The sequence below is a fragment of the Equus przewalskii genome, chromosome 20, assembly GCF_037783145.1.
Source record: "Equus przewalskii isolate Varuska chromosome 20, EquPr2, whole genome shotgun sequence".
NCBI classification, from domain to species: Eukaryota; Metazoa; Chordata; class Mammalia; order Perissodactyla; family Equidae; genus Equus; species Equus przewalskii.
The window spans coordinates 9,202,130-9,226,969 of record NC_091850.1 but is presented as its reverse complement, the minus strand read 5'-3'; the positions used below and the strand labels follow the sequence as shown (position 1 = coordinate 9,226,969).

The window sequence follows — 24,840 nt, the reverse complement described above, 5'->3', positions numbered from 1 at the left end:
ATTCTTTTTTTTTTGAGGAAGGTTTGCCTGGAGGTAACATCCGCTTCCAATCCTGCTCTATTTTTGCTGAGGAAGATTGACCCTGAGCTAACATCCGTGCCCATCTTCCTCTACTTTATATGCGGGCCGCCTGCCACAGCATAGCTTGATATGCCATGTGTAGGTCTGCACCCAGGATCTGAACCCATGGACCCTGGGCTGCTGAAGTGGAGCGGGTGAACTTAACCGCTGTGCTGCTGGGCCAGCTCCCAGAGATTATTCTCTTAATAATAGAACTGCCCTCAAGTTCTGTAATCTCTTTACCTTATTCATTAACTGATAGTTTGATAGCTGGAAAACCTTAGAAACAACCAACAGATCATTAGCACAGATTTTAAAAGCATCTTCCACACCTCTGTCATAAATTGCTGATATAAGCATGAGACTTACTCTGAATGAGAATTGCCTGGCATATTCAGAAATTTGTTGAAAAAAATTATCCCATGGGCCAGAATTGAAGTATGGACACCAATTTAGGGCAGCATGAGGGCCAATGATATAATGGGTAAATTGGACTATCTACTTAAAGTTTATTTAATATAGAAATTAAAACTAACATATTTTCCTGGCCATATTCTGCTCGAATTTTTGGTTTTAAGGTAGAACCTATTTTTTCCCAGACCGTTTGTGTTCTGGAGGAGATATAAATTCTTGTAATAAATATTTGTATAGCTGCACCTGTCTGGCTTAGAACTAGCTAAGGCTGTAGGGTCCTAAGTAAGCTTTCTCTGTTCTAGTCAGGCATTATACTTTTTGCTCACCAAAAACTATGTCCTTTCCCAACTTAGTATTTTGGCTTATATTATTTCCTCGCTCAAGATACCCATTCCTCTCCACTCTACTTGACTAATGCTATCTAAATTCTCTCTATCCTTTAAGACCCAGCTGGAATGGAGGTTACCATTATCTTAAACTTGGTGTCTGTCATTCCCATTTGTGTATTTATACTTTTGCTATATATCCATGTATCAGTAAACAGTACAACAGTTGTTGTACATGCTATAAAATTTTTGCAAACTTTACTATGCTGTGTATATATTTCTGCAGCCTAGTTTTCTTGTTTAACGGTAGAATTTTTTTCTAGATACATATAGCTTTAGTTTATTAACTTTTATTGCTATATAGTATTCCATTGCATCAATGAACAAAAATTTGTCAGATCTCCTGTTGATGAACACTTGGGTTGTTTGCAGTTTTTTGCTACTACCATAACATGTTGCTAACACGAACATTCTTATGTGATAGGAAATTTCCTTTTGCACATACAAACCTGTAGTAGAACTGCAAATCCATAGATACAAGTTTTATTTTATCAAATCTTGCCAAATTGCTTTCCAAAATTGTCGTGCCTAGTTATACCTCCCATAGCAGTTTATGAGATGCTTGTTGTTGCTTCCTATCATTTTTACACTTGATATTATCAGACTTTAAAAATTTTTCCAATTTGAGGGGCGTGAAATTGTATCTTGTTTTAGTTTTAATTTTCCTGGTTTCTGGTGAAGTTGAACAGTTTTCATATGATTGTCGGTCATTTGGGTTTCCTCTTCTGGGAATTGTACTTTTGTATTTTTTGTTCATTTTTCTGTTGAATATTTGTCTTTTAGAAAATTTGTGCTGTAGAATTAATTATGGTTATTAACCATTTGCTTATATTTGTAAATTTCTTCTTCCTGCCTGTGAGTTGTCTCTTAATTTTGTTTGTATTTTCTTATTCTGAAGTTTAGAAACATATCAATATTTTAAATTTGTCGGCATTTTCTACTCTGTTTTTTGGAACAGTTTTGTGACTCAACATGTGGTCACAACCTTGGTCTTCCTAAGGTTTGCAGTTTTCTGCCTTACCTTCATAAATTCTTTGTAAATATGGTATAAATCTATAAGGGTATAAATAAATGAAGAAATAAATACTCTATACAGTTTATCGCTGGAATATACCTAAAGTTATTAATCTTTAACAATTTGTGTAAAAGAATTTCTCAGTTCAAAAATAGCTTCTAAATAGCAGCCTCCAGTGTAGCGTTTTCTCATTTTTCATTAAGTTCCTATGAAGATGTAGAATAAATTTTAAACTCACCACAAAACCAAAAAGTGAAAAACTCCTAAAACACAAAAACCAGGAGGAAGTGACCTTAATTAAGAAGTGGATTGTCCTCAACTGATAAGAATTTCTCCACGCCAGCACCTGCATATCCCTATCCCACCGTTGCCTCTTGATACAGATTGCCTGATAAATTCAGACGAAGAGGGTGTTTTCTGCCCCTTAAGTCAATTCCCTGAGACGCTTTAGGTCCTCTGCTAACCAGCACACTGGGAAGACATCCCTCTCTACCTCTCAGACACTGCTCTGTGAGGCAGGAACTGCTGGATTTTCTTTCAATTTCTGAGTTCCCAGCAAATTCCAGGAAGACACTAGGCAGAATGTAGGGGGTTTGTGGCGGGTGCCACAGAGCATTTGGAGACCTGAGATGCGGAGAACCCTGGTGATAATACAGAGCAGCAATTGGAGCTACGGTTATTTTCATGGGTCAGTCAGTTCTTCTCTCAGGGAAACAGATAGGCAATAAAGGATAGTGCAAGGTGCTCCCTCTGAAGAACAGAGTAGAAGGTCATGAAGGCCTGTTAGAGACAGGGAAACCGGACTGAGTACTTTGTGTGTCAGCAAGCTCTGCTACTGTAGGGCTGAGCAGGTGGGCAGAAAAGTGACCTTGGGTAATTTCCTCACCTGTCTATTTAATATTAAGTCTGGGAAGATCTCCTCATGTTTGAAATGTATAGGAAGAAAAAAAAATAAAGCAACCTAAAAGGAAACCTCTGAAGTTCTGTGGAACAAAGGAAGATTTATTATTGAAAGGAATTGTAATATAACATTAATTTGAGACTTGATAGGTAGTAATCACATGAATACTGTGTTTTATATCCACAGTGCTCAATTTGTGCCTTAGGGATTCTGAAAATAGTGAAATATTTAACCCCGTCATTGCTTTTGTTAGTTGATATTTTGGGATTCCTTATAAGATTTTGTGTGAGGGGGGAAATGTGCAACTGCTGCTTTTTAAAATAGTGTTATTCTCAAAAAACTGAACTTTAAAGAAATTTTACAAATTGAATCAGTTACGTTAATGATCTTACTAATCACCATTAAAAGTTTTGTTCTGAAACTGGATGTTGGATTTACTGAAAGTCATGAGTAACTGTTCAGAATGTAGGATAAGTTAGTGTGTTGGGTATCTGGAAACATTTAAAGAAGGCAAGCTAAACCCTGCATACTTGAGGAGTCTCCAAGTGCTTCACTGAATGAGAAGACAGAAGAAACAACGTGTAGTGTGGCTGTTTTAGGATTATAAGCAAAATCCTCACCTTAGGACACCTTTTAAGAGCATCACTGGATTTGAGGCAGATCCGTGCTGAAGGACTGTATAGAACAGCTGTGTGCAGAAGTATTTGCTACCAGACAGTGGTGAACTTATAAGAACAAGAGAATAAATGATAGAAAATCGGGTATGCTGTGATGTGGATTGCATAATTCCAAAGAAAGAGGAGAAAGTACACAAAGGCAAAGTGAATGTTAATAAGTGAAAAAGTACCAGTATCCATATGGTAAGATTGGAGTGTGGTCTCAGAGTTTTTGTGGACTCTGTAACTTATTGGGCTCTATTTTATTTTTAGAATGGCTAAAGGAGAGTACTTCTGATCACCCAAAAGCTGATCAAGACTGGATGTAGGGCCAGCCCTGGGGGCCTAGTGGTTAAGTTTGGCGTGCTCCACTTCTGCAGCTTGGGTTCAGTTCCCGGGCATGGACCTACACCACTCATCTGTCACTGGCCATGCTGTAATGGTGGCTCATATACAAAATAGAGGGAAGATTGGCAACAGATGTTAGCTCAGGGTGAATCTTCCTCAGCAAAAAAAAAAATGAGACTGAATGTGGATCTTGAAGCTTGGAGCTAGTTACTGCTTCCATTTCTTACCTTCTACTTTTCTTACTATTTCAGCCAAGATGCCAGCAGCGAGGGGAAGACAGCCAATGATATTTGTTGTCTCCTCTGTTCCAGTAAATGACTAAATAGCACTTTTCTCCATCCCAACTTTGAACTATCTGTAAGGACTTCAATCTGCCTCACTTCTCTTGTTCTTAGAAATCTCAAGACTCTGGGAAATAAGAACTTCCTCCTCACAAAATGGTGGGAATAGTTTGGGAAGTTTCTTAACTTTTCTAGGCCTCAGTTTCATCATCTATAAAATGAAGTTAACAATCCCTACCTCTTAGGAATGTGCTGATGATTAAAGGAGCTATTGCCACTTAAGTACTATGCTAAAAAATATTAGCTGATATTTAAGATACCAACTCCTTCATGTTTCATATGTAGAGATTTTCATTTAAAACATGTGAAGAATCTACCACTTTCTGGCGCATTGCTAATTAAAAAGAGAAAAAGTACTATTTTCTGATGGATAGCTTCATAAAAAAGAATGTAAATAATTTGAATACTTCCAGTAACATATAGTCATCAAACTACATATGATGTCATGAAACTCAGGTCATGTTCTAAAATGGAGTCTCTAAAAAGTCAGTCTCTATAATACCTTTATGGCCTGAGAGCAACTTCCTTTGGTGGTATTTGCTAAATTTACCCTGGTGATGTGAATAAGTTGTGTCCTGAATTTAAGCAAAGTAAGGAAAGAATGACGTTTTTTGTCTTGCCTATGCCTGCTTGCTTATTCACTCATTTGTTTGGCTAATAAGTGCCCAACACTGTGCTAGCGATACAGTAGATTAACTGTTAAGGGGTGTGCAACTCAGGAAGGAACACAGACGTGGAACAAGTAATTAAAAGTGTGACGAATTTTCTGAAGGAGAACTAGAAAGGCCTTTGGAGGAAAATAATAGGTTAAGGGAGACCCCACTCCGTCCCCCAGAAAGGGGCATTTAAGCTGAGACTTGAAGGATATGGCAATACTACCTGGAACCTAGAGGCAAGCTTTCCAGGGATCCCAGGATAGGAGCAGGAGGAGCGAGCCAGTGGAGTGGAGAAGCTGAAAGAAGGCTAGACCGCTGGACTGTAGAGCAGACTGGGGCAGAGCAGGGGCAGCAGCCTGGTCAGCAGAGCACTAGGAAGCCCCTGAAGGGAACAGGAGAATAATGATGTATTTTGCATTTTCAACAAGGACTCCACCTTTGTTACCAACCACAAACACAGGTTCTCTTTACCGATCGCACAAGAGCGGCCAAAGTGAAAACTGGAATGCCAGACTTACAGCAAAGAAGGGGGTTTATTTGCAGCTGGGAGACGAGAGTAGGCCGTCAAATTCATCTCCTCAAAAGATGGGAGCTAAGGGTTTTTAAAGCTTGTGAGGAATGTGGCTGCTTGTGGGGAGGGGCAGCGTGTGGCCTTGCTGGTTGGTGCTTTCCCAGGAGCCTGTGTTTGGCCTGCTGCTTTCAAGGACGGAGATGGTGAGATAAGGGAATCCACAAGTGAATGTTCTTGGTTGTTTGCCTCCTTGATGGATGGTGGATTCTGGTGCCAGGAAGCAGAGGAGTTGGGGTCTGGGGAGCTTCAGCTTCTTGTTATTTTCTGGGTATCAATTTTCCTGTAATAAACTTCAAGGATACAAAGGTTAAAGAAACCAATATTTATATATAAATGTGACTTAGAGAGGCAGGGAAAGGGGGTAGGTGATTTTGGTTTTAACCCCATATGTACTGGCTTTCATGTAGTGGAACTGCTATCAGGGCTAGCATTACTTTCAGTGTGGAGAATAAAATGCTTCATATTTTCATAAAGTAAAATCTTGGTGACTAGCAGTGCAATTTCTGGCCCAGAATTTTTGAGGTCACACATTTACTTATTGGTTATAGAGTATTTGGGATGAAATGTCTTCCTCTCCCCATATTTCGTCCTTGGTCTGTTAAAAAGAGAGATTCTGTCCTATTCTACCTTTTTGAAAGAGCTGGCAAGGAAGCTTTGCCCTCAATCCACCTTAATCCTCTTTCCTCCCCTGTAAACCCTTCCCTTCAACACTTTGAATCAGTTTTCAGAACAAACTGTGAGAGTCATGACTATAACTCTGTTACATTGCCAAATAACAGGAATGAGAAGTTTTTCTTGCAGTGGTCAACAGAAAGGGAGGCTTCTGGTTATGATAACCTGAAAACCTATGCTACAAGTACCTAGAACTTCTCTAGAAATATTTGATTATGTGCTGTGTAGTTGCACAGATGACTTTGTAGCAAAATAAAAGAAAGCCCAGGAGCCAAAAAGGACATGGTGGGGAGAGCTTGTGTTGGTTTATAACTTTGAGAGCTTCCCAGGTGAAATCTGAAACCAGCCCCTGTACATGGAGGGCAAGGATTGCCCTCCTTGGTAGGTGGCAGGTTTAAGAAGCAAGAGAACTTACATGGGGCTTCTTTTGGGTGCCCACAAGACGAATAGATCTCCACACCCGCCCACCAAATCCTAAGGTTTTACACAGAACTTTAACTGGGTTCAGTCACATATACCATCCAGATGGTCTTGCAACACGTTGCTCGCGCAGGGCTGCGTCCTTGAAAGAGGTGGGAAGAGTGTACATTCCAAGCACAGGGAAGGGGGTGAGGAATCTCCCATTGCCCAGTTCCAGTTCTCAGGTCAACTGGTGATCACATCCTCTCAATTACCCCCTCCAACATTTCACCCCTTATAACTGACTTTTGAAATTTTGTATGCCCCCCTTTTGCAATGTGCTGTGAGCAATCAGCAAGAGGTTTCACTGGCATGGATGTGGCTTGTTTGGTGGCATCTGGCTGCCCTGGAGGCAGATACCACAGCAGCAATAGAGGCACATGCAAAAGAAAACACAGATCAGATAATTCCCAAAATAAGTAATAGGTTTTCCACCAAGAGCCCCATGATCTGAACCATTGATTTATTAAGTTCCCTAGGCTGCGGGTTGGATCACTCAGGGTGTTCGCTTGCAGCCTCATGTGATTTAATAAAGATGATACATTAGCAGACGCATCGGGTGTGAACATACAGCACTCTGGAAAATGGCATAGGTCCTTCCACCTTACAAGGCAGTAATGTCCAAGGCCATTCTATTTTGGAGGACAGCTTTTTTCATTAGAGACCTTTCACTGTTCAGTAAGGGCAGGCTTTTGTTGGCTATCATTTAAGGCTTGCTGGGTGAATTGAGTTAGGGCTTCTATATGTGCTATAATATCCTCCAGGCCTATGGAGGGAACAAAGACAAATAATCATACCAGTGGAAAACAGAATGTGCCTATCTGGCCTTGAGGAGAGGGAGGTTGGCAGCTTTAGGAATTTGACCTGGTTGTGTATACCATGTATGTTGGCAGCACTGCCAGGCAGGCGGAGATGGACTAGGGGTGGCATATGCCAGACCAGAACCCATACCTCCTCCCGTCTTTCAGTGGTGCATTTTTCATTCCAGGTATAGTTGTGTTTCAACAGGTCCAGCTTACAGCAGGACAGTGAGATTCAAATGGAGATTGAATAGCTCCCTCTCACCCAATGGTGTGAAGTAACTCACTCATCTCAGCAGGATATCCCATTGCAAAATCCAGGAGATAATTTTTTCCCCAGGCATGATGAGGCTTGGTATTCTCAGCAACATAGCATGTTGATCCATGATGATAAGACAGTGTTTCCCATGACTTCCATACCTTTATGGTATTGGGTGTCTCAGTAGGGGTCCCCAGTCAGGCGTATGGGGCAATAGGCCCTACTGGTTGATCATTTAAATGTACTAAAGCCTGGGACAGTACTTTAGTCCAGGAAGTTTTACCTGTTGGTAATTTAATCTGTTGCTTTAATATTCTATTTATCCTTCCCATTAACTTTGCTGCTTGTAGATTATAGGGGAGATGTCATGTTCTTTTGCCCAGTCTTGCATATCATGACCTTTGAAATGTGAATGCTATCACTTTGGCAACAAGGATATCTGTACTTTATACTCAGCTTCTTTAATCCCTTAATGGTGGCAGCATGGTTTGCTCTGCAACAGGAAAAAGCCAGGTGCAACGTCCACAGAAACCAAGGCATATTTAGAATCCTCACTCGGAGGAGGGGGCCAATATAATCAATTTACCAGTCACTTACCATTTGGGAACTCCAGTGAATGACTCCAGACTTCTTTGATAGTTGCCTCGGTGTTGTTTAGAACACACAGGATGTGCTCTTCTTGCATTAACCAAGTCACTGTATTTCAAGAGCAATCCGGCATCTTTGGCAATACACCATCCCACCTGGATGCTGCAGTGGCTGCTCTTATTAAGCATTCATTCTGCTGCATGGGTCAGTTGCTAGGGCTCGTGACGCAACTACAGCATCAGCTTCCTGATTGCCAGGGAGTGTTAATGCCTTATGAGTTGGGACATCGAAAATAATGGGGATTGCCTCAGGCTCTTGTAGGTGAACCCAAATGTCTTTCTGTGTATCCTGATCCCACAAAGGCTTATTCATGATCGTCCATCCATCGGCTTCCCCTTCTCCAAGCCATAGGTTTAATACCTTTAGAAGAGCCCAGCTCTCAGTGCAAAGGGTTAATGGGCTCAGGAATGATCACCAGCCAAACCACTCTGCATTTAGCCCACTGGCTGCTGCAGTTTGTTTCTGTTTCCTTCTGTATACCAGACATCACTGGGAATTTCTTTTATTCCTTCTCTACAGACTACAGGGGCCACTACAGGAATAGGGATGGGGGCACTTGGAGGAACTGGACACTCTACACGGCTTAGAAGCACCTGCATTTCTAGAGACAGTGGGCTGGCGGACAGGGTGCCCCTCTGCTGCAAATAGGCATGCCACTTAGTCAAAGTGGGGGTTTGTGCCATGGCAGTGGTGGGTTGATGGAACATATTCTTAACCCACTCCTTGATAGGAAAAGGAAGTTCTTACCATGATATGCTGTTCCTTCGTGAGAGGCTCTACCTAGAGGAGCACTGTGTACACTGCTAGCAGCTGTTGATCTCTGGGGGCATATCAGGTTTTTGCCCCCTTGTACTCTCTGGGACCAAAATCCTAGGGGTATTCTCTCCTTTTGTTGTCTCTGCCACGGTGCTCAACCCATACCTTCTAGAGTCACAGACACATCTAACTGAAATCATAGCCCTGCTTGGGAGAGGCCCGAACTTTAATTTGTTTCACTAGAATTTTTGCCCTCTGACAGCTGGCTTGCTGCTCTGATCCCCAGTCCCATATATACTCTATCTTTACCAGGTGGTATAAGGGACAGAAGTGCTGTTAGGTGGAGAATAAGTCTTTCAAAAACCTCAAAATCCCTGCAAAGGCTTGCGTCTCTTCCATATTCTTAGGAGTTGGATAGGCTTGCATTTTATCAGTCATAGCTTCTGGGACAGTGCACATCTTACCCAACCAAAGGACTCCCCAAAACGTTATGGCGGTGCCTGAGCCTTGAATTTTCTGCAGGTTCACTGCCCATCCTCTCCCTCATAGACGTTCCAGCAAAGTCTGCAGAGTGTCCTGCAACAGAGGCAAGTCTTCACGTGTTAACATTATATCATCAATGTAATGGGTCCATTTTACTGATATGGGGAAGAAAAACGGAGACAGATTTCGGGTTACCATCCTATGACTATTGTGAGGCTGTGCAGGCAGCCATGGGGAATCATGTGAAAGGTCCATTGTTGCCCCTCCCACTTGAGGGTAAATTGATCTGACTTATCAGAAACCTTGTTTTTGTCTTGTTAGAATCTTTAGCATGAATCTCTTTGAAGATGACGCACTTTCGCAGGAACACTTATATTAACAACATATATTGGGGCCGGCCCTGTGGTGTAGAGGTTAAGTTCAGCATGCTGTGCTTCAGGGGCCTGGGTTCGCAGGTTCAGATCCTGGACATGAACCTATACTACTCATCAGCCATGCTGTGGCAGCAACCCACATATAAAGTGGAGGATGATTGGCATAGATGTTCACTCAGGGCTAATCTTCCTCAGCAAAACAAACAAACCAACAAAAACAAACAAAAATAAAAACCAACCAAACAAAAACACATATATTAATATAAAATAACCTGAAGTAAATTTAGTGTCACTTTATTTGGCAATGCTTCCCATGTAATTTAATGTATCAGATAAGCCTAATTAGTTTAATATCTCTTTTTTCTAAGAAGAGAAAACACATCTTTCAAGATGTTCTAGAGGCCCTCTGGAAAATCCCAAAGTTAGTTCAAGGTCAACAAGATTTCATTTAGAATTTGATTTTGGGGAGGTTTGTCAAAAATATCAGAAGGTTGAAAACACTTGTTTAAATAGGATCAGAGGTCACTGTGAAACAATATTTAGTTATTCATTTAACCAAAATGACAATTAAAAACTTCAGAGGCAAATACAGGAAGTTACATAGTTGTAAAAAAAACCTTAGCTCTATTAATGGAGAAGACTCAGTTTTCTTAAGTAATCAAAGACCTGATAAAGACAACATGAAGCTCAAGAAATTACTTTGATAAAACAAAGAGTCTTTGTTATCTAGGCAGATTACTTAAAAGGTCAAGAAAAACCTTTCACAATCTTATCAAGAACAGACCAATAATAAATAGAGTTATTGTGGTGATCATTTCACAGTGTACACAAATATCGAATCATTGTGTTGTACACCTGAAACTAATATAATGTTGTATGTTAATATACTTCAGTACAAAAAAGTGGGAAAAAAAAGAACAGACCAATACTTCCAGAAAACTTTCTTTTTATCAGATGAAAGAAAATTCAGTTTCAGTGTTACATAAGTACATTATTGATATTAAAGCTGATTTTTTCTTTAAGCCAGTTGAATGTAGTTTTTTTATAAAATAATTTTCACAGTACCCTCTGGAAGGAGAAAAACTTCACATATGCCTAATATCCATAGACAGACATGCAGACAGACACAACAGAGACCCCTTAACTTTCATTCCAAAACTTTAGCTGTACTTCAGGTAGCCATTCAGGTGGCAAAAAGGTTTTTACTAATATTTATGGAGAAAAGTTTTAAGATTTGTATTTCCCCATGATGAATAATTATGGAGGATTTTGGGCAAGGAGGTTGTGTAGCAGTCTGTATTTTGAAAAGCCTCTTTTCCCTTTTTTTTCCTTCAGTCTCTGTTTTGATTACCTCCTCGGGTGTTAACGTTTCAAAGATATGATAGGATTTATAACTGCAATGGACAAAGACAGAATGCAAGTTTTCTCCTAGGAGTTTTAGGGTGTATAGTTCTGTTATCAGCAGTTTAGGGTAGTTGCTATTTAAAATTTTCCTTTGCATTAGGCGTCCGATGACATGGGACACTCTGTTTTATTGTCAATCATCGTGACACCCTCCCCTTTGCTCTCTTCACTTTCCCAGGGATTCTGCCTCTTAGCATCCTAATAAGGCTTTGTCACAAGTGCTGGCAACTTAACCTACAGCAGCTTGTGCCCTCCTAGTTTTGCAAAATGGCGTGCTAAGGTCTCTAACTTCTTATTCTGCTCTTCTACCTTGTCTCTCAGCCCCGAAGCTTAAGAGAGTAGTGGACAACTCATGTGTCCTTCTCTAATTTCAGCTCTTCCCTCAACTTTCTAACTTAAGTTTTAGCCTCTAGTTGGGCATCAGTGGCTAGCCAAACTGCCCACAGTGGAGGCATGCTCACTGCGGCAGCCATTAGTTTCTCCTCTTTGCCACAGTATGCTACGTGCAGTTTCTCAAACAAATACATAAAAACAGCTGGCATTTTTGGGACATCCCTGTACTCATGTGGCAGTCCACAGGCATCTAACATACAAGCTACACTTCTCAACACAGAGGTTGATGGCCAGCTTGGCGTTTCCCCTGTAGATGCCTCTTTCCCATGGCCTATTTCTTCTGTCTCCTGGCTGGCTCACGAATTGTTGGTTCATAACCTTGGGAGCTTCCAGAATGAAATGTGAAACCAGCCCCCATACACAAAGGGCAAGGAAAGACTGAAGAAAGAGGCAGACCCCTCCAGATGGTAGGTGGCAGTTTTAATAAGCAAAGAAGCTTTCCTATGAGGCTTGTCTTGAGCAGCCACAAGATGAGTAGCTCTCCATACCTGGCCGCCAAATCTTAAAAAGTTTATACAGAACCCAGCAGTCACATAAACCATCCAGATGGTTTATGTCCAGGTCTCGACAACACATTGCTGTCTCAGGGCTGTGTCCTTGAAAATGGCACCCACTGTGGGAACAGGGGGAGAGTGTACATTCCAAGCACAGAGGAGTGGGTGAGGAGCCTCTAGTTGCCCAGGTCCAGTTCTCAGGTCAACTGGTGGTCACGTTCTCTGCATTACCTCCAACAGCTTGGCAAGTAGACACATGACATAAGAACTATCTTTGGTGTTAGGGTAAGGTTGCTAGGCTCACTAATCTAGAGACTTAGGTTTTAATACAGTCATATGGAAGACCAAGGCCTTGGGTACCCATGAGGAAGGAAGTTCAGAACTGACTCCTCCATGTAAAGCCAGGACTTGCTAAGGGCAATGTTCTCAGTAGGACAGTAGATTAGAAAAAACAGTCTACTGATACAGAGAGATTATAAGGAAGTCTGTATTGACCTAGTCTCTGAGTAGAAGGTGGAGAAGAGTCTCATCTGAAAATTCTGTTTATTAAGTTTTAAAGAAAAACTTAGGAAAATTTTCACACATACACAAAAATAGAATGGTATAATGAATCCTCATGTGTCAATCAGCCAGCTTTAATAGTTACTATTATTCTTCCATTCATGTTTCCTTTTTCTATATTATATACTTTGTTTCTATATTATGTAATTTTGCCTGCAAATGTCCCAAATTTCAATATTTATCTCTAGCCTAAGGACCTTTAAAAAACATAACAACAGCATTATATATCACATCTACAAAATTAAGTGTTTAATATCAACTAATGCCTAGTTCATGTATAATTTTCCCCAATTGTCTCAGAAATGTAGTTTTAGAGTTGATTTGTTTGAATCAAGAATCAAACAAGGTCTACATATTGCATTTAATTGATATCTTAAATCTCTTAATTTTCTCCTCCCTCTTTAAGAATTTATTTATTTGTTGAAAAAATCAGGTCATTTGTCCTGTAGAATTTCCTACATTCTCTCTGGCTAGTGTATCCTCATGGTGTCATTTAACATGTTTCTCTGTTCTTCATATAGTAAATAAAAAGTGGTTCTTAAATTTAGATGTTTGATTTGGTTCAGGTTAATTTTTATTTATTTATTTTTTTGAGGAAGATTAGCCCTGAGCTAACATCTGCCGCCAATCCTCCTCTTTTTGCTGAGGAAGACTGGCCCTGAGCTCATCTTCCTCTACTTTATATGTGGGACGCCTACCACAGCATGACTTGACAAGTGGTGCCATGTCCGACCTGGGATCCGAACCGGTAAACCCCGGGCTGCCAAAGCGGAAGGTGCAAACTTAACTACTGTGCCACTGTGCCGGCCCCTAATTTTTTTTTTTAGAGAAGACTTCATAGATGGTGCTGAGTACTTCCAATTGCATCACATCAGTAGGCACATGATATTTGATTGTTATGGGCTAAATGTGTCCCCCCAAATTCGTATGTTGAAGAGCTAATTCCCAGTATCTCAGAATATGACTGTATTTGGAGATAAGGCTTTTAAAGAGATGATTAAATTAAAATGTGGCTGTTTGGGTGGGCCCTAAGTCAGTCTGACTGGTGTCCTTGTAAGTAGAGGAAATTTGGATTCACAAAGAGACACCATATGTGTACCTACAGAGGGAGGACCATGTGAGGCACATGAGAAGGCTTCTAAAACCCAAGGAGAGGGGCCTCTGCAAAAACCAACCTTGACGGCCCCTTGGTCCTAAGATCCTTCTAGCCTCCAGAACTGTGAGAAAATAAATTTTTGTTGTTAAAGCCACCCAGACTGTGGTCCTTTGTTATGGTAGCCTTAGCAAACTAATACGGACTTGAAACACTTGTTACGCCCTTTCTCTGGAAGCTTACAATTTAGAGGACGATACAAATGTGCACGTTAGTATGATACCTGGTGATGCAGTGATGTAAGTACTAAACGGAGGCTTAGGTAACATGAACTATTCAAAGGTAAATGCTGTTCAGGAAAGACAGAGCAAACAATAAAAGTGCCAGGAGCTTTAAACTCTTTTTTGGGGAAGATGATGCGATAAATAAGTAAAATAAACAAGGCCACATCTCTTGGCTTCCAGGTCAGTGCTTTATCTACGAGAAGATACCCACTTTTTTTTGTCTCCATTATCTAGCAATCTTCTACAGTAACCTAGGTATAGCTGCCTCTGTATCCAACAAAAAGCCTCTCTGGGTAACTACTCCTTTTGTCCATGAGAAACAAAGGATTTCGAAGCCAGGTCAGTCTGCTTATCTTTGCTGCCATTTTCTCATCAGAATCCTTTCTTGATTATTGATTATTGAATTCTATCTTGATTATGATTCAAAAAGAATATAAAAGCATATAAAAAAAGCATAGCAAGTTAGATAACTACTTATCGTCAACCTTTTGGTTAAGACCATGCTTCATATCATATTAATATATTTCACATAAAGAAAATATATTTTAGCCCTTTACCCTTATAAGAAATCAGCCTGAGAAGCATTTGGGGAAAGAAGGTTCCGTTTCACCTCAGGATCAGTTCTTTACTTAGATGTTTCCTTCTGAGAACCCTGACAGTTTTGCCTACTCTCTTCTACCCAGCTGGCTTAGAATCCCACTCACCCTTTCATATACTTTCACAATACACATGTTTGCTATTCTTCGTGTTCCCTGTTAAAATAATAGGTTCTTAGCAAATATTTATTGAAGGAATGAATATCTGTAGCCCAAAACACAATTTAAAATTAACTTCAAAAAAATCACCTGACTTTTCCTTCTGCTACTGTCTCTTCTTGGTCCAATCAGAACATCATTGGCACTTTTACTTAAAATATATTTAGATGTATCCTAGATTGCTCAAAACTCTCCAGAAGTGACTAAACCTATTCCTTGGAACAAAAACTTAACATGCACTCATCATATGGTGATTAATAATATTTACATATGAATGTAAATATACGCACACCATTTTGAAAAGTACATTTCAGCTTTCCTCACAACTTATCAATTCTGTATGTAATTTCTATCTTTTTTTATATTTCTCCCTAAGAAAGTAGTGTGTGAGAGGTTAATACATGGGTCCTACAAACTATTACTTTCATTCACTTTTAGAATTCATTCCTTCTTTTACCAAAGAGTGTTAGCAGTTAAAATAGGCAAAATTAATCAAAATAAAGAAGTTACAAAATGTCTGCATTTCTTTAGTGATTTTTTTTTTTACAATTCTCAAAGGTATCACTTAGATTAAAAGACCGCAGTAAACGTTCAGGACTGTCTGAGGTATGCTTGTGAGAGAAGGAAGGAAAAAGGAGAAATTTAAAAGTTATAAATAAATGCATTCAACTTCGATTGTAGTGTGTAGCTTAAGAAGCTATGGCAGAAGGTAGGAAGTACCTGGGAGCTACTGCAGCATCAAATTCATATTACCTTTTCTCCTTACTGTTGAATATGCATCATGTCATTCCTAGGAGTGTATCAAGCCCACGGGAGATGAAGAGAAGTAGAGGGAAGTTGGGTGAGAGGTGACTAGATGGTGATAAGGTAGTTTGAACTATTGAATACCTTAGTGTGCTTATAAAATATGTAGATTTCTACCCTAAAAACATTGAATTAGAATCTCTGAGGATGTGGCTTTCTGACCTATATTTAAATAAACTCCCCAGGTGCTTCGTATCCCACACATTTGAGGAGATGACTTTGACCTGAGATCTGAATGATGAGAAGGGAGCCAACCATGCAAAGACCTGAGCAAGAAGGTCTAGTGCTGTCCAGTTGGAGTATAATACAAGTCATATATGTAATTTTTAAAGATTATAGTAGCCACATTAAAAAAGTAAAAAGAAACAAGTGAAATTAATTTTTACAGTTAACAGTATATTAAAAATATGTCAACATGAAATTAATATAAAAACCATTGAAGATACTTAACATTCTTTTTTTTCTATTAAGTATTCAAAATCCAGTGTGCATTTTATACTTACTGCACATCTCAGTTCAGATAAGCCACATTTCAAGTGCTCGATAATATCTGACTGGTGGCTGCCTTATAGGGTAGCACAAATCTAGATAGAGCAAGCAGCCAGTACAAAGGCCCTGATGGAGATTCATGTAGAGATGTGCATTTGACATCAAGAAGTTGAAAATATTGGTCTTGAACTTTGGAAAAAGATCAAAACTAGATATAGAGATTAAAAAAAATCATTGATATGGAAGACTTGTCACACAGGGTGTGAATTTCAGTGAAGACTTCTTGGACTCACCTACAGGGATTTTTCTAACCACATACTCGCACCCAAAAGGTCAGGGAAGAATCTTGGCAGGGTGAGAGGTGAGGCAGGAGAGACAGGGAGAGTGTATGTGTATCTCAGGGAGGGGGAGAACATAGGCAGATATGGAGTTTCTCCATCGTTGGTTCTGATATGATCCCTCCCTGCAGTCCCCACTCCTGGCTGAGAACCACTGGTGGTTAAAAGGGAAATGAGGATCAAAGATGCTAAGAAAGATACATAGAGAGAAAAGTCGTGCTAAAGAAGTAAAGGAGGGAGATTCAACAATCCATCAAGCAGGAGGAGGTCAGGACATGTGCAAATTAAGATATTATTGATGATGACTGAGGACAAAGTTTAAATAGAGTGGTCAGCTGGGCTAAGATGGGTTCTGAAGATGTCAGTGGAGACAGAACTGCTGCCTAAGTTACCTGAAGGTCCCAGCTAGATTGGCTACCAAAAGGTCATGCTGTGCCCTGCCAGCCAGAGTTCCTTAAATTCTTCCTTTAAATTTGGGTTAAGGTCCATCTGTGTTCCCTCTTTTATAGTTCTTACAGCTGTTGCATTTTCATTAATTGTTTGTGTAGTATATCTCTGTCCTCAACCTGACCACACTATAGAGCCACCAGGGGAGCTTTTTAAAAGTACACGTTCCTGACTCCCTCTCCATCTCAGAATAAGTTGAAATTTCTAGGAGTGGGGCCTAGGCATCACTATTTTTTAAAGCTTCCCAAGTGATTCTAATGATCTAGGGTAGAAAATTATTGATCCATAGCATAGTGAGCACCTCTATGACAGAAAATGATTTACTCATTTTTGTGCCCCCAGAGTTTGACTCATTATGTAGCATATGGTTAGTTCTTAGTAAATGTTTATTGAATGAATGAAAAATGAAGAAGCTAAAAAATGAGAATTGTGGCAAGGGGACTAGGCAGGTCCTTGTGGGTGGCTTAATAAATTAACATTTCCTTTCTTTATAATGAATAGTTACCAGGCAAGTTATTAAATACACTGCACCTATTTCAGAATCCTTACTATTAGTGTAAAACTGTTTCCCCAAATTGGTCCAAATCACAGTATTGACATAAAATCTCAGATGTAAAAATAGACTACAGAATTGGTAGGGCTATTCTCTAACTGTCTGTTTGACTGCACATACCAACAAGATGTGGTATAGTTAACTGTTTCACTGAGTACAGTATGCAAGAGAAATTACTGCATTTGGGATAAAGGATTTTTGTTGCCAATTTAAAGTAAGTACTTTCAGTTTTCACAGAATTAACTACAACTCAATAAATCCTATTGTGTTTAAAATTTAATGCTGTGGCTATTCAAAACTTCCTATTTACACAGATATTTATAGTTCTTTCTTATGACTCTTAAAGCCATTGAAGTAACTATAATTGACCCTTCAGCAGTTGCCTTTTGCCACTTTTATATGAGAAAAATGGAAAGAAATAGGCATAAAATGTTCTGCAAAAATAAAATAAGCTGGTAGTCACTAACATAATGCATCATCATCGTAATTAAGTGGAATTTTCAATCCCAGACGTATTTTATAGGCTGCCCTTAGCCTGAGATCTGATAACTAGTAGGTACCTCAAATAATGATAATTCTCTTCCTTCTGCTCCACATGTAGCTAATGCTGTGCTAAGGGTTTAGAAAATTGAGTTAATCTGACACAGTTTAATATTCTAAAAATGCATTAATTTTCCCACAGATGAAAAGAAGTGAAGAATTGGTAACTAAAAATTATAATCAAGAAGACATAAGTATTCTTCGTTGTTGGAAATGTAGAAAATGTGTAGCAAGTTCCGATTGTTTCATGAAATATCTTGAGAATCAAGTGGTTAAGGTGAGTACTGCTAACTCCAGTCTTCAATTTCCTAGCATAAGAATGCTGCAGGCAACCCCACGTGTGCACACATATCCCTCCACACCTGACTTAGCTTTTCCCTTATTTTATCTGACCCACTGAAAACAATTCAAAGTGGTATTCAAAAGGCATCCCACCTTTCACAGTTACAATTAATTTTACCTTCAGCTGCTAACATTAACATGACCTTAAAGTTCCAAGGGCTAGATTGGTCATAAGTTGAAGTCCATGTTTTTTTAATCCCCACCATGAGTGAACCTTAGGCATCATCACATAATTAAATTCAAGGTCCTATTAAGAATTAAGAAATTCAATATCCTATTATATATTTTTTTAGTATTCAATATGGGCCTAGGAAAGAAAGTTCATGTATAGTTTAAAAAGTCAATAGGAAAACCTGAAAAATACGTAAAAACATTTAATTGATTGTCTTGGTAAAAATAAATGTTTTTATTTATTTATTTTTTTTTTGAGGAAGATTAGCCCTGAGCTAACTACTGCCAGTCCTCCTCTTTTTGCTGAGGAAGCCTGGCCCAGAGCTAACATCCGTGCCCATCTTTCTTTGCTGTATATGTGGGATGCCTACCACAGCATGGCGTGCCAAGCAGTGCCATGTCCGCACCCGGGATCCTAACTGGCGAACCCCGGGCCGCCGAGAAGCGGAATGTGCGAACTTAGCCGCTGCGCCACCAAGCCAGCCCCAAAATAAATGTTTTTAAAACGACAAAAATAGAATTCCTAAACTTCTCTAGCAGCAATATGAAAGAGGCAATTTCAAAGAGTTGCAAACTAAGTAGTAATTCATAGACTTCACACAGAATTCCCAATGCAACAAAAACAGCATCTGTAATCACATATCTTTGTTTTTTTCCGCTTTGAGCAACACAGTTTTTTTTATTTGTTAGTTTTGTTTTGTTTTTTGCCTCAGCCACATTTGATCGTGGTTATTTCCTCTCCACTCTAATAGATTAGCCAACTTGAAGTGATAATAGTAGATAACTTTAGTTGCGTACTCACCACACGCCAGATGTAGTGACAGCTGACAAAACATTTTAATTGGGAAAAAAAACCTTTTCATGCTATGCGTATTTAATTGGGTTTAATTTACGTAGAGTAAAAGAAAAGTTAAGCATACTGCTTGATAATTTTTTTCAGCCCTGCTGTGAATTAGATGAAGATATACAACATTTCTATCACCCTAGAAGGCTGTCTTGCTCTTTTCCAGGCAATACTCTCTTCTCACAGGCAACCACTATACTGATGTATATCACCATAGACTAGTTTTGCCTGTTCTTGACTTTATTCAAGTGGAATTATATAATCATATAGCATGCACTTTTTTGTACCTGACTTATTTTGCTCAGCATGTGTTTTAGAGATTCATTTATATTTTGTGTGTATCTGTAGTTTTTTCTGTTTTTTACTGAGTAGTATGTCATTTATGAATATGCCACAGTTTATCAATTTTTTCTGCTGATGGACATTTGAATTTCCAGTTTGGGGTTATGAATAAAACTGCTACCAATATTCTTGTAAAATACTTTCTCTGTGATTTATTTATTTTTTCTGAGGAAGATTGTCCCTGAGCTAACATCTGTGCCAGTCTTGCTCTAATTTATATATGGGTCACCTCTGTAGCGGGGTAGGTCCACACCTGACATCCAATCCTGCAAACCTGGCCTGCTGAAGCAGAGCATGCCAGACTTAGCCACTAGGCCATGGGGCCAGCCCTCTCTGTGTTTTGTTATTTCTTTTTGATAGATACATAGGAATGAATTTGTGGGGGTGGAGGGGGGGCTGATAGAATAGGTGTATTTTTAATTTTTTTAGAAATTGCTTGTAGTTTTCCAAAGTGAATATTCACTTCCAGTAACAATGGTGAGAATTCCAGTTACTCTGCATCTTTGCCAGCACTTGGTATTTTCAGTCTTTGTAGTTTTAGCCATTCTGGTAGATGTATAGTGGTATATCATTATAGTTTTAATTTGCATTTCTCTAGTGGCTAATGATGTTGAGGCATCAGTTAGGCATTGTTTTAAATGTTTTGTAAGATTTATGTTTTATAGTATAAGGATAGATTATCATGAGGAAGATAATCTATCATCTTCATTTCATGGATAAGGAAACTGAGGCACAGAAGATTAAATAATATGCCCAGATCACACTTCGACTGAGCAGGGCAGCGGCAATTGGACCTGACAGTGAGGGTCTGGAGCCAGTACTCTGAACCTCTACACTCTCTTTCCTGCCTTTGTTCCGCCCTCAGGATATCATGCATTTTACACCTTTTCAACAGAGTGGCTTATTCTTTTATTTACCTAGAGAATTCCTATTCATTAATTCATTTAATAAATATTTAATGAGCAAGAAAGTTTCAAGCACTGCTCTAGGATTTATTGAGATGGGTTGTGGAAGAGAGTGATACAGAATCAAAAATTCTTGTCTTCTAGGAGCTTTTAACTCTAGTTGAAAATAGGCCAAGCATTATAGCCTGATTTGATAAGTACTGTAACAGAGGAATGCAAACAAACTACTACCAGGGCTGGTCACAAAAGCCTTCCTGGAAGAGGTAATGTGAAAAAGAAGGAAAGAAAGAAAAAAATATGTATATAAATACATATATTTTACAACTTTTTAAGTATAACTTGTAAACCATAAAATTCATCCATCGTAAAATACACTTCAGTGATTTTTAGTAAATTTTGAGTTGTGCCACCACCATTACGATATAGTTTTGAAACCTTTCTATTACCCTACAAAATTTCCTCAGGCCCATTTGCCCTGCATTGATGCCCAGCCCCTGGCAACCACTGATCTACTTTTTGTCTCTATAGCTTTATATATAAAATAAAATGTTTATGTATATGCATAATAATATATATAAAACTATTGAAACTATTTCATAAAATAAAAGTACTTTATATAAATATATAAAACCTAAATATGTAAAAATTAATATATGCGAAATATAAACATTTCATTAAAATGTTAAAGATGAACAAAAAATCTGTTTTGATTAAAGGAAACTATGAAATAAAATATTGGAATGTAAAGTAATTTTATCAGTTGCCATGCTGAAACAATGTTAAATCTATCACCTATCAAATTATTATAATTTATATTACCTATTAAACTATACAATTAAAAATTTGAAAATACATGTGTGTATAATGTAAGTTGTTTCTGAAAGTGTTTTGTTTACTTTCTGTAAATGGAATCACACTGTAAGTAGGTATTCTTCTGGGAATTGCTGCTTTTACTTAATATCACCATGTTTAGTGTAATTCCAGTTTATTTTCACTTTTGTGTAATATTCCAGTTTATTAATATATCACAATTTATCATTCACTCTATCAATTTATAATTCAGATGTCTATCTTGAGTTACATTTAGTTGTTTTGCTCTTACAACAGTGTTGCTATGGGCTTTCTTGCATGTATCTTGGCACACATGGGCAGGAGTATATTACTAGAAGTGGAGTTACAGTGCCATAGGGTACTGCCACGTTCAACTTTCCTGGGCAATGCTAAGCTGTTTTCAAATGATGGTCCCATGAGCAGTGGTTGAGCATTGCTGTGATTCCACATCTTTGCCAACATTTAATGTCTTCTCATTCTCTGAGGTCATTTGTGTTTTCTGTGAAATGTCTTTTTTTCTTGCCTGTTTTTATATTAGGTAGCTTTGTTTTGATTTTTGGAAGTTCTTTATGTATTCTAAATACTAATCCTTTATTGGTTATTGTATTGTAGATATCCTTTGCTAGTTTATGTAACTTGTATTTCGTTCTTTGTGGTATCTTTTGATAAACAGAAGTTCATGACATAATGCAGATGAATTTATTAATCATCTCCTTTACGTTTGGTACTTTTTGTTGAAGAAATTCTTCTATACCCTGAGGGGAAGATATTTTTCCTTTCCTTCGACTGAATACAAAACTTGAGATAGGCAAGTTTCTTTCTGTGTCCTTCTGAGCAACAGATTTATTTCTCTTTAATCCTTACACTGAGATTATAACCCAGCTTTGTGTAGGCATTCTCCCTCAGGGTCTCCCCACCTTGAGCAAACCCTGGACTTTATCTCCTGTCTTCCACACTTCATGCAGACATGCATGGCCCTCAGAACAACACAGAAGATCAGGAAACTGGGGATACAGCATCCAGAGCTGTTGGCTCCAGGACCACACTTTGTTAGCCCTGACCAATGCCAGGAAATGGAAGTCTCACACTCTGCCTGTCACCCCTCACAAAACTAGGAACTGGACACTTGGAATCACTATAATTTCTGCTGCAGAATAACCAGGTACCTCCCAAAGCAAGCTTGCCAGAAGAAACAGCGCAAATACAGTTATTACTTCTGCCTTCATAATATTGAGCAGGTGTACCACTTGATGGAAGCTAGGTCATTGTGGGACTCGATCTCTAAGGGGATCTGGGACATTTGAGCTTTAGTTTTCCAGCCATTAACATGTAGTAAGGCATATGACAGGGAATTTTGAGACAATCCACAATGTCCAAAGGAGAAAAGGGGACTCCTACCCTACCTTCAGGACTAAGATACATGAAATGTGGGCAAGAACCAAAACCAAAAGCAAAATAAGAACACAAAACCCCTAAAAACATAAAAATAAAACAACAGAAATGGTCTCTGTTTGTGAAGTCTGGGCGATGGGGGGGATGATATACTCAGTTTTACTTTTTTAGTCAGTTTTGATACAGTTTTGGACATGTCAAGTTTATGTAGCCTATAGAACATTCAGATAGAGATTTCTATGAGGCGGGTGGTTCTATGGATATGGGGTTCAGAACAGAGTTCTGACGAAAAGTGTCAAGTTGGGAGTCATCAGCATGTAAGTGGTGAGTGAAGCTGTGAGAGTGGATGAGGTCACCATGCAGAGTATGAATGGAGTGAGAAAAAAGAGGGCGCAGGAACATTTAGAGGATGGACAGAAAAAAAAGAAGCTCATAAAGTAGGAAAAAAAGAGTAGCGAGAAAGGACTGAAAATCAGGATATGGTTTTATGGAAGCCAAGGGACAAACGTCTTCCAGGAGAGATTGGTTTGTCGTATTGAACGTTGTGGGGAGATGTAGAAGATCAGATACTGCCTTCAAGGTGAAGGTTGTACACTGAACAATTGTAGACGGTTACAGTCTATGAAAGCTGCCCCCCAGATTTGTACACAGTTGGCATACAAACTGTATGGCCATATGGAGAGACTCGTGAGAATTAAAAGTATGCATTGGTTTTAGCAAAGAGGAGATCACTGGTCAACGTTCATTGTAGCTGTGAGAGTTGTAGGGTTGGGTACTAGATTCCAGTGAGCTGAGGAAAATGAGGAACTGAGGAATGGTCCAGCACTTAGTGTAAAGCATTATAATTGTTGGGTTATTCTTCTTTTTCCATTACCAGGCTGTGCAGTGTTTCATCTTTGTACCACCACTACCAATACAGTGGTGGTCATAAATGTGATCAATGAATGTTGAATTGATTGTTGGATTATGTACCCTATCCTTCATCTCTTTTGGCTAGGTATTTTGCTCATTTTCTCTCTGGCTTTATTATCCTGGTATTGTCTTTCCTTCACTGGCTATAATATTGAAATAAATCATATTTTTATTGCTTATTACATTTTATATATGTTTCCTTTTCTTATTGTTAGCATATATTTATTCTATACGTAGTCTTACCACATGCAATGGACTGAATTAGGTCCTTCCCCCAAATTCATATGTTGAAGTCCTAACCCCTCCATGTGACTGTATCTGGAGATCAGTCTTTAGAAAGTAACTAAAGTTAAATGAGGTCATAAGGATGGGGCCCTAATCTGTTCAGACTGTGGGCTTATAAAAAGAGGAAGAGGGGGCTGACCCGGTCGTGCAGTGGTTAAGTTTGCCTGTTCCACTTTGGCGGCCTGGGGTTCGCTGGTTTGGATCCCAGGTGTGGACATGGCACCACTTGGCAAGCCATGCTGTGGTAGGTGTCCCACATATAAAGTAGAGAAAGATGGGCACGGATGTTAGCTCAAGGCCAGTCTTCCTCAGCAAAAAGAGGAGGATTGGCAGCAGATTTTAGCTCAAGGCTAATCTTCCTCAAAAAAAAAAAAAAAAAAAAAAAAAGAGAGAGATCTCTCTCTTTCCACCATGTGAGGACACAGAGAGAAGGCGACTTGTCTGCAAGCTAAGAAGCGAGCTCTCACCAGCACCTGAACATGCTGACACTTTTTGATCTCAGACTTCTACCCTCCTTTAAGTCACCTAGTCAATAATATTTTGTTATGGCAGCCCAAGCTAAGTAAGACAGGACAGGTGCTGTACTAGGCACTGGAAATTCAAAGGAGAGGAGAAAAAAAGGACAGATCCTTGTGAAGCTTTCAGGATAGCAGTCAATCATAAATATTAAATTATTAGCTGTGTGAGTGGCAAAAGGAAAAGTATAGGGAGCCATAAGAATAGGATATAGACAGAGGATTAGAGTTAGTTGTAAGGGAAAGTCTTCTCTGAGGAAGTGACTTGTGTGGAAATGTACTGAGAGCAGTAGAGGAGGGAGAATGTTCCAAGATTTTGAACCAGCATGTTCAAAGGCCCTATGGTG

General features: G+C 39.1%; 1 protein-coding gene across 27 annotated transcripts in view; it reads left to right on the top strand.

Moving 5' to 3' along the window:
• The window catches only part of RNF180 (ring finger protein 180), a 276,981-nt gene that overhangs the window by 76,578 nt on the left and 175,563 nt on the right, over window positions 1-24,840 (top strand). For 26 of the 27 annotated variants that reach the window (XM_070587474.1, XM_070587482.1, XM_070587472.1 and 23 more), the window contains one exon: window positions 18,097-18,231. The exons of the other annotated variant lie outside the window; for it this stretch is intronic. In XM_070587474.1, the coding sequence (XP_070443575.1) occupies window positions 18,097-18,231 (135 nt within the window). The remainder of the gene's footprint in view (window positions 1-18,096; window positions 18,232-24,840) is intronic. 27 annotated transcript variants of the gene reach the window in all.